Consider the following 9,772-nt stretch of genomic DNA (forward strand, 5'->3'; position numbering starts at 1 on the left):
TTCCCAGAGGTGAAAAGGCTTTAAAACTCGTGTGAAAAAAAGGACAGGTAGTTCCAGCTGTAACAACCACAATGGCATCCAGAGCAAGAGAAAGAGCAAGGAAATGGCATATTAAAAAAAAATGCACAAACATGGACAAATCAGCAACTAGTATTTCTCCTGCCACTGCTAATGTTATTGTTTCTTAAAATCTGAAACAGTTGCTAAACTTCACAGCAATGCAAACAAATGGACATTAGTCCCTGACTCAGGAATCCATATGGACTGCAGGGCAGAACCCTTAATATTTAAATATTATATAAACCCTCCAATTTAAATTTTGCTTAAATCCCTAGAAGTTAATGGACACAAACAGATGATGGCATGCTGTCACCAGCAGAAATAGAATTAAGCAACTCCTGGTGAGATTTGTTAGTTCTAACTACTACTTTGGATGAGTTTTTCATCACTGGGTGGTGTTTGAAGCAGTTTGCTCTTTGTACGTATCTTACCCTGAACATCTGTACACTAACTAAATCTGTGTTCTTTCAGGCAGTAGCACACAAATGGTTGTACTCAACCAATGCCAGTGCTGCTGCCCTGTCTTTATGCCAGAATGAAGACATACTATGAAAAACAGCCGTTGAAGACTTAGCTGGGTCACTGAGAACCCAATGTTGCAAATATTTAGTATCAACTCTTTGCTTACAGTGGCAAACAGATCAGCGGCATTTCCCTTAACTACAACGCCCTGCCCCAGTGTGTATGCCCACTCCTTGCTGTAAAAGCAATCTATCCCTTGTAGTAAGAAGTTTCTCCACTGTTTCTTAATACAACTCTTATCACTTCCACCTGTCAGTGAAGTTAAACTTCAAAAGGACTTTTAACTAGTCTGCCAAAACCAAGGCATATCCTTTCTGATTTATTTTGGTCTATTTTAACCTTCCAGAATTAGAGTTCATAAAAAAGCACAAGTATTTTGTCGTGACCTTTTATTTTATTCTTGATTATAAGAGTTTAAAAACCAGTTCCCATTATCCTATAGGAAAAAAGAAACAAAAAGCCCTCTAACGCCAACAAAACTTAAGGCTAAAGACCTATTAAGTAAACCAAAATCTCAGCACTAAATCTCTTAGACTAGGACTCAGCCAATTTTCTTTTTCATAACAGGACTGGCTCTCTGCTACTCCATGCTGGAAATCCCTTCTACTCTCCAACATCTGCACAGACTGGTTGATATCTTAGTCCATTTTACTGAGTTTGCAATGCCCTGGCAATACAAACTAGCTGATGTCCCTGGGTTGTGCATACCTGGTAATTTCCCCTGAGTCAAAGGGCTCCTATGTGGCAAAGGAGACACTGCACCGCTAGTCTCCCACTTGCCTCAGGACATCCCTTCGTTCCTCTGCTCACCATGTGCCAGAGGGGCTGTGGGGACCATGGGCAGCCCAGGACTGTAATGACTCACCTCCCTCCTGCTAATTCCTAGGACCATGGGGCCACAAAGGTGGCTGGAAGCCCTGACTTTCACTGTGCCACCAACACTCAACTGTAGCCGTGCCAGCCAGTGTGGAGACTGCACGGATCACTTTCAGATCAAAATCTGTCATTGCATTAGTGATAATATTTCATACCTAGCTGATATAAATGCACCCTGTTATCCAAAATCCAAGAGAGTAACAAATTGGACCCAACCAGTTGTTTTTGCTCATTCTTGCTACACCCTAAGCGACACACAGCTCTTCTGAGGTCAGAGGAGTGACAGCGATACAAAGTGAATGCTAGCAAAGTGCATATAGCACAGACATACATTATCGAGAAAAAGAAGTTCCTATACCACAGATGCAAAAATATCATCTTAAAAATATCCTGCAGAGGAAATATAAGCATGGGAAACTCCAACAACTGGTGCTACGGTGATACTATGCTCTTTTTTTCTCCCCTCCAAAGAGCAACTCCTTTCTAAAAGCCTAGTCCTGAAAAAAAAAAAAAAAAACCCACAAAAAACACGAAAACCAAACCATGAAGAATTTTCTTTCTGGTAAGAGCCTGACACCATCTTTGCTCCTAAGTTCAGAATTAACCTTGTCACAATGACAACTTTTATCGGCCACCATTATAGCACACTGCATCATTGAAACTGTAACAATTCATCCCAGAAAGGACTATTTCATTTTGAGGCAATGCTGTTTGGATAAATGTAGGTCATACAATAGTGAGTGTTTATAAAATATAAGTGAAAAAATATTATGAATATGAAAAAATCTGAATTATTCCATTGCCCTTTTTTTGAAATTACTTTTGAAACTGTTTCAGGAAACTTATATGCTATAACTCTATGTAACTCTACTGATGCTAATGGAACTATATTCATTTGCAGCAACTTAAGATCTGGCTCATCATTTTTTATTAGAAACCATTCCCATATGGAATTCACCACCTGAATATTATAGAAGCTTGTTAATGCCAAGGAGCTCAAAATAGCAATTAAATAAAAATGATTTTCAAAGTCGCAGGTATAAAAGTCTTAGAATTCAAGGATACTCCATAAATACAAGAAAACGCAATAATATCTCTGTTCTATTCCTACTTCCCTCCTGAAATAACTGGAAATTTGCCAGTTTTAATGGGGGGCAGGAATGCATTTTAGATTCGATCGTGTTACAAACATGTTCCACCATGTTACGAAGATGTTTGTTCTCATACTTCCCTCTTGCAAATATCTGAAGCTCTAAATTTGATTTTTTTACTATAAAATTAACGGACTATGATATGGCTTTTAAAAAATAAGGAGACAATAATGCAAGAAGAGTTTGGCTGAATGGAGAAATTAAGTTCCTGATGTTCAGAAATGAACCATTATTACACAGATTATTCCAAGGAACAAATTTCTGGTTTTGATACCCCAAAGATAAATTACAGATTCATATTCACTTGGACACAGCAGCGTTGATTTCTTATGTGGGCAACTGCTGGTTTGCACTGCCATTTATTGATTAAAAGCTCAATATAGCATTCACAATCATTCCAAAAAAAAAATCACACCTTGTCCCTTTACTCTATGGAAAAAATTTCAAGTACTTGTGTGTAGTACAGGACATGAGAGCATCTTTTTCAAAGTAGATAGTTCCTATTGGACCTGCTCATGAACTTGTGGTTTTGTCCAGAATCTTTATGGGAATGCACCATTCCTGTCTAATATTTTGCTGTGAAGAATGTTAAAATGCTATTTTAGCTGGGGCTTTATTAACCTCTTCGCCAACACGAGCCAGCTAGCTGATAGGCATACCTAGGAACTGAGCTCTCCTGAGACTGGTATGTCTCCTGCCTCATCCTCAATAAACTGCTGATTATTACAGAGTAAGTAGCGCTTTTTTCTGTTTTGTTTTCCCCCAAACATTTGGCAGCTCTAGTTTTCATTTTGATGCCAAATAACAACCAACATCCAAACTTCACACTTTCTGCCCCCACAGAACTGTTGTTTTCTGACCAACTCTTCCTGTTATACACACAACAGAATCCTACAGTGATTATTAAAATAACTTTTGGAGCTATGGGATAGATTGTCTGACAACAGGTCTACTCAGTTTTAGTTACTGTAGGGTGTAGATGAAGATCAGTATGAAAAATGCTGAATTGTAACCAATCTATATGTTTTTTCCTCCCCGGACCTATGACAAGAAAGAAGAACAAACTCTTAAGCTATGCCCATTTTTAAAATCTACCTGTAGTTTGAGGCTGTCTATACTGGTTGGGTGAAAAAAAAGCATAATAATAAATAACACAAGATTAACAAAAAAGTGGAGCTTTTTCATTTAAAGCTTTTTGTGATGGGAATCTGAAAAAAATTTGGGGCTGGGGTCAAAATAAAAGCCATCACTAGTTGAGTATGATTTATATTAATCAGAAATAATAAAAATATATATCAAAATCCACAAGAAGCTACACACCTCAAATTTAAAATAATATCATTTTGAGCCCTGGGACACCATAGTGTCTTATTCTTAAACTGTTTTTTTTCATCTGCCCTAAGCTTCCATGAGTAACTTTGCAGGTATGTAAAACCTGTTGACTTTGACAGGATTATTAATGAAGCATGAAGTTATTCATACTGTACATAGCTATTGGCAGTAGCTATACTAGAGCTATCTAGTTTATGTTATTATGTTTTAGCAACAATTTTGAGATTATTATTAACTATGAACGGACCACAAGGGAGAATCAGAGGGCACAGAGCACAGTTTGTAGAAGCTCAGGTGTTTGCACATCTTACCTGAAGGCTAAAACTAGACATGTGGTATCACAAGACATCTCAGACATCTACTTAATTCTTCAAAACTGTTTCAGATGTAGTTTTGCTGCAATCTGATGTTCTCTTTTTAGGTTCACCAGTTGTGCTGCAACATGATTTAGGGCCTAACCTTGCAGTTACAGATGTTAGTGCATATATGTGGGTTAGTACTGGTAGGACGGAGACCGAAAGCTCCTCAGGGCAGGGACCTTGTTTTTGCAGCAGCACTTTAAGCTCTTAGTACATTCCAAATTATCCTGTGAAGAATACTGCAAGCCACAGCCTCAAAAACCTATCTAAGGATGTCTTGGTAAAAACAGAATAAGGGATGTAAAGTGTCATTAAAAGTGACTCAAACAACATGAGCACTAAGTGCTACAGGAATGACTACTACTCTCACTCCAGCTGCTCACAATCACAGCTTAATTCTGCTGTAGGCAGAAACTCACATGTAAAACAACTTTTTGGTAAGCAACTGCTGATCCACATAGCAGCGAGCTCTGTGGCCACGCACAGGCCTTCAGCTGAGAGCCGGCACGCACCGGCTCAGGCCATGTAGCCCCCGAGGCATCTTCTAGCCCCTCTCTCCGTGGGTGTGCAGGGAGGGCTGGTCCCCATCCCAGAGGGCATCGCAAAAGCTGTGCCGGGGGCTGGATCCTGCCCCCGCGAGCACGCACCGAAGGCGGCAGGAGCCGCGGTCCCCGGCCGGCTGGTTCCCCCCGGGCCTGGCGCCCCCCGGCCCGCCACCCCCGGGCACACGGTGCGGCCCGGCACCAGGTGCGGGAGCTGCCGCAGCAGCTGCAGGGCCGGGCAGCCGCTCCCCCCGGGGACAGCAGTCAGCTCCCGAGCTGCCCTCTCCGGGCTTCTCCGGCCGGACCAGACCCTGCTGCATTTCCTGCCAAATCCTCTCTTTTCTCCCCCCCTCTTCCCTCCGCGGACGGACCTCAGTTTTTGCCGCGAAACCCCCGGATTCCCGGTCCTTTCTTCCCCGCTTACTTTCCAGCAGGGCAATAAACAAACACGCTCACCCCTCCCGAAATGCTTCCAGCCTCAAAACTTTCTTAGCAACCGCGTCCCGTCCCCCGTCTCCCCCCTCCCTCCCGCGGCGGACGCCTGCCTCCTGCCTCCTGCCCCGCTCCTGCCTCCTGCCTCCGGCCCCAGCAACTGTCAAGCGGGAGCGCCGGGCCGGCGCACACTTACCCCGAAGCAGAGCGGGGGCCGAGCTGCTCACGAGGACCCAGAGGCAAAGGCGCAGAAGCAGCCGCCGCAGGCTCCTCGGCAGACGGGGAGTCATCGCGGAGCCGGATCGGCATACACGGCCGGGCCGGCCGGGCAGCGGGGGAGGCCGCGGCGGCGGCGGCGGGGCTGGCAGGGCGGCGGGGGAGCGGGCTGCGCGGCTCCGCTGCTCGGGACTGCGGGTGACTCACTGAAAACTTCACTTCGGCGCTGCAGGGGAAACAGGAAATCTTAAACTTCGCAAACAGCTGGGCAGGACTTTCTTACTCTTACAGTAGTTCCTTCTCCCCCTTCCCACAGTCTCCCCCTCCCCTGCGCTCGCCCTTTTTCTTTCTTTCTTTTTTTTTTTTTTTTTAAAAACATGAAACCTCACCCAGTTTGGTGTCAATCATCTGCCAGAGGCCAGCCCCTCTCAGGTCTGGCTCTCCCACCACAAGCGCGCCGGGGCCAGCCCCGACGTGCAGCCCGGATCCCTGCGCCTGCCTCCCTCCCGAGGCGGGGACCGGGCACAGCCACCCGCCCGCGCTGCCGGGCCCCGGAGCGGCGTCGTGGCTTGCGAGGGGGCTCCAGGTCGACGGGAAGCCGCCAGCTCGAACGGTTCCTTCTCCCCACGAGCTGACAGGGGCCCAGTCCCGTTATTTGGGGCATGGGGGCTTCCCAGAGCTCCTCCTTGGATCCGTATCCCTGACCTTATCGATGCTGCTGCAGCCCCTTTCCCCCTCTGCAGAACTAGTATCGGAAAGACAGACATAACCCCCAGATGAACTAAAGCCAGGGTCAGGGGAGGTTGAAGTCAGGGTAACAACAGGAAACATTCACACCGACTAGCTGGGCACTCAGCTTGCAGATGTTGAAGCTGACTGGGACAACTTGTCACCTGCCTCTTTTTCTGCATTTTGCTCCCAAATGGGCTGGATGCGCACCACTTGGTCCCAAATGCTGCGTATGTGACACAGATGAAGTTCTTCTCCATCCCTCTCCAAAGCAGGTTTAGCTTTTGCCAGAGATTTTGCTTTCCCCAGAAGGGAGAAACTGCACATGGGATTCGGGGAGTAGGACCACACTGGTCATGCTAGCTTTGCATGGCCCAGACAGAGACTATTAGAACCATTAGACTCTCAACCTGAATAAGGCTTATATAAAGCAATATATTGCTTATAGAGAGCAATATAAATCCAGCCATTGCATAACCAGCAGTTGCCTTGAGACCCATTATTTGTTCACAGAGTCTTCCTTCCTCTCTGAGTTAAATGGCTGGGCATTGATTGAAAGGTAAGCTGATGCACATGGGGATAAGTTGAGGGTGTCTCCAAATTTTGGTGATTTGCTTTTGTCTCAGTTACAGCACTAGTTAGAGGTACAGATCTGGGTATTTCAGAAAAAGGGCTAAGCCCTCAGGGGAAATATATGTAATCATGCTCTGAATGTCCCAGATCAACTCTGTATGAATTTGGAAATGTTTGCATAATGCATTTAATTGGCCTATAACAGACATAAAAATCTCATTGTGATTTTATGTAAATTTAGTTTTAAAAACTCCCTAAATGCATATTTTCACAGTGCAGTCCCAGTTTATGGTGCAAATTCTCATAAACCTCTCCAAGAGCATTTTCCTCTCCCCCGCCCCCTTTAAATACAGTCAAGATTCACTCAAACACAGTCGCCACCTTCCAGAGGTAAGAAAAATGTTGGACTCCCCTTTGAGCACAGACTGGAGTGTTCTTATCAGTTCCTGTGCACCAGCTCTGTGCTAGAAGCTGGCTGTGTTTTCAGTAATCCACTTAAACAAAAGCATTTCTCAACCCCCATCAGTATACACTGTATGCTGCATACACTTCTCTCTCCTTGTAGCTGTCAAGCTGCAGGTGCCAAAGAGTTGCTGTTTGCTTAGTAAGTTGGCTGTGTATACTGAACTCTCCTGTTAGTTTTTGGTGACTAACTTCCAATATGAAAAGAAGCTGAAGAGCCATTTAGTACAGATTTAATGTTACTATTCAAACCTGTCACAATCCAGGCGTGACTTGGCAAGCTGGCCTCTGCCTCACTTGCATCTCTCTGCCTTGCACGAGTGCTATGGCCTCCTCCCACATGCACATCTTCTGACCAGTCTCTCTCATCGGGGATCTGGCAGTAGGAGAGGGGCTTGCAGGAGATGGAGGCCTTGGCGAGGGCTGTACTCAGGTCCCCAGTAGTCTCGCATCCCTGACTGCAGCCTGGCATCACAGCCCCTCTCTCTCACATGAGGTGATACGGCGCCTGTTACCCAGTAAGTGAGGAGTCTACTACAAGTGGATTTCAGAAGTCTGAAATTTCCATATAAGCATTGTTTTTATTTCCACAGACGCATCATGCAGTAAGGACTGTGCTACAGCTGCACTTTGGATGTTCAGAGAGCCCTACCAGAGAGTGGTAGATGCTACTAGAAAGTTTTTGGGTAGAAGGAATATATCTTACCTGGATATCCTCAGTGGAGGAGTAACTTTGTCACCAAAAGTCAACGTGGAAGTTGAAGTAAACCCCAATTCGTTTCACGGATTTGTCCCAGACAGGCTTATTAACAAAAGCTCATGTCCTGCCTTTTTGAGTACTATAAGCTTCCCTGGTAGGCCCAAATGCAGCTTAATCAGGATTTCCTGGACAATCAAAATATATAAAACAAGACTAAGCTGGTCATTTCTTTCCATTTCCTTATTCATAGTTCCCAGTTCCCTATTTGCAGCTGGCAGTGTATTACTTACTTCTAGATTGAAACTGTGAATATTTAACCTCAGCCTGACTGAGGTAAGAAAGAGCCCGCTTCAAAGAGCCGCAGATTAAAGCTGTAAATAATTAACTCCAGCCTGACAGGGTAAGGAAGGGTCAGCTAATTTCAGTTCACTACTCAGAAAGGCAAAATATTGAAGCACTGAATATTGTGTTTTCTTTCTGAGCCTTAAAAAGAGATACCCAGAACACAAACAAGCTAGTACCTTTTGTATCTCAGGGCCTCCTAGTAAAGACAAGGTAAGTGTTTCTTGCTGCAGTTTTAGGTACAGCTTCTTAAAACAGTCCATAAAAACTACTGAGTACAAATGATCTCTTTTTAGTATTCCAACCATTTCTCAGCTTGCAGTATCATATTTCCGTCAAAATCCCATGAGAACTACAGCATTATTCTCGTACGAAGAACACTTTCAAGCTTCCACAAAACTTGCGTTGTTACTAAAAACTGTCGTTTCACTGTACACAACATACACTTTTAACCCAAAATCATTCCACCCACAGCCAAGAACTGCTGATGTGCCCAGTAAAGCCATTATTTTGATTAGTTTATTAGCTCCAGTGTTGCTTTGTTTAAGAATCCCACAACAAGCTACTTCCCAGATCCACTAACTCAGAATTAAATAAGGCCTATACAGCTGCACTAACACAACGTAATGTTCATGCCTATATAAAGCTGACATATGTGGCTCAGGGTGAAGACATCTCACCTTACTTTAGCTGTCTAAAACTTAGCCTCAGAGTGAAGTTCCAGGAGATGGCTGAGACAACCTAGCACCTTTCCTGCCATCTAAAGGAGCAGTCTCATTTGTTCGACTGTAGTGGGTTAGTCGCAGATCAGGTTCAAGGACCAAAGGATGGAGGACAAAGGCTGGATGAACAGAACTGCCGTTACGGCAGCAGCAAGCTATTAGGTTACCTACATGCTCTCAGTCATCAAAGGGTGGAGAGGAGTCTAGATATTTTAAAAACCTCTAGATATGAGCTGACGACAGAGTGCATAGTTATCCCAGACATCTACTTTTTAGGTATCTGATGTTAGATGACATGAATCCTAAAGAAAATTGAATTGTATATATCATATAATGTAAGCTACAAGATGCTTTACTGACTGGCAATCATTGGAATTACTGCCTGTGATTCTTCTCATTGGGATTACTGCCTGTGATTTTTGTTTGGAATGAAACAAGGCAATTGGGTACATAGTATGCTGATAGTGCCTTGACAAAACTATTAATGACATAACTGGAATAAGTAGGTTGACCAAAATAAAAACATTTACGAATCTGAATAATTTTTGTCATAACTACTTTCAAAAGAAAAATAGGAAATCTGCTTTGAAAAGTTGACATGTCCCATTTTGACATTTTTGGTATGATACAGATCGGGTTTTGTTTTGAAGCAGCTAATTAGTTTTGAAATTTTTTTGTTCTCTCCATATAAAAACAAAACATGGAAGCAACATACAACACTTTGATTTCACTGCAGTGAAGGAAGAGGTTTATT

General features: G+C 43.9%; 1 protein-coding gene across 2 annotated transcripts in view; it reads right to left on the reverse strand.

Annotated features, from left to right (window-relative positions):
* TGFBR2 (transforming growth factor beta receptor 2) overlaps positions 1–8,012 on the reverse strand; it is a 61,191-nt gene extending 53,179 nt beyond the window's left edge. The window contains exons 1-2 of one of the 2 annotated variants that reach the window (XM_050891037.1): positions 7,961–8,012; positions 5,471–5,716 (exon numbers count right to left, since the gene is read on the reverse strand). In XM_050891037.1, coding sequence (XP_050746994.1) covers positions 5,471–5,564 — 94 coding nt within the window. In that variant the 5' untranslated portion in view covers positions 5,565–5,716; positions 7,961–8,012. Of the gene's footprint in view, positions 1–5,470; positions 5,721–7,960 lie in introns of those variants that run through there. The other variant, XM_050891038.1, reaches the window with a different exon arrangement.
* Between the last annotated feature and the right edge of the window lie 1,760 nt (positions 8,013–9,772).

The sequence above is a fragment of the Gymnogyps californianus genome, chromosome 2 (genome assembly GCF_018139145.2).
Source record: "Gymnogyps californianus isolate 813 chromosome 2, ASM1813914v2, whole genome shotgun sequence".
Classification (NCBI taxonomy): Eukaryota; Metazoa; Chordata; class Aves; order Accipitriformes; family Cathartidae; genus Gymnogyps; species Gymnogyps californianus.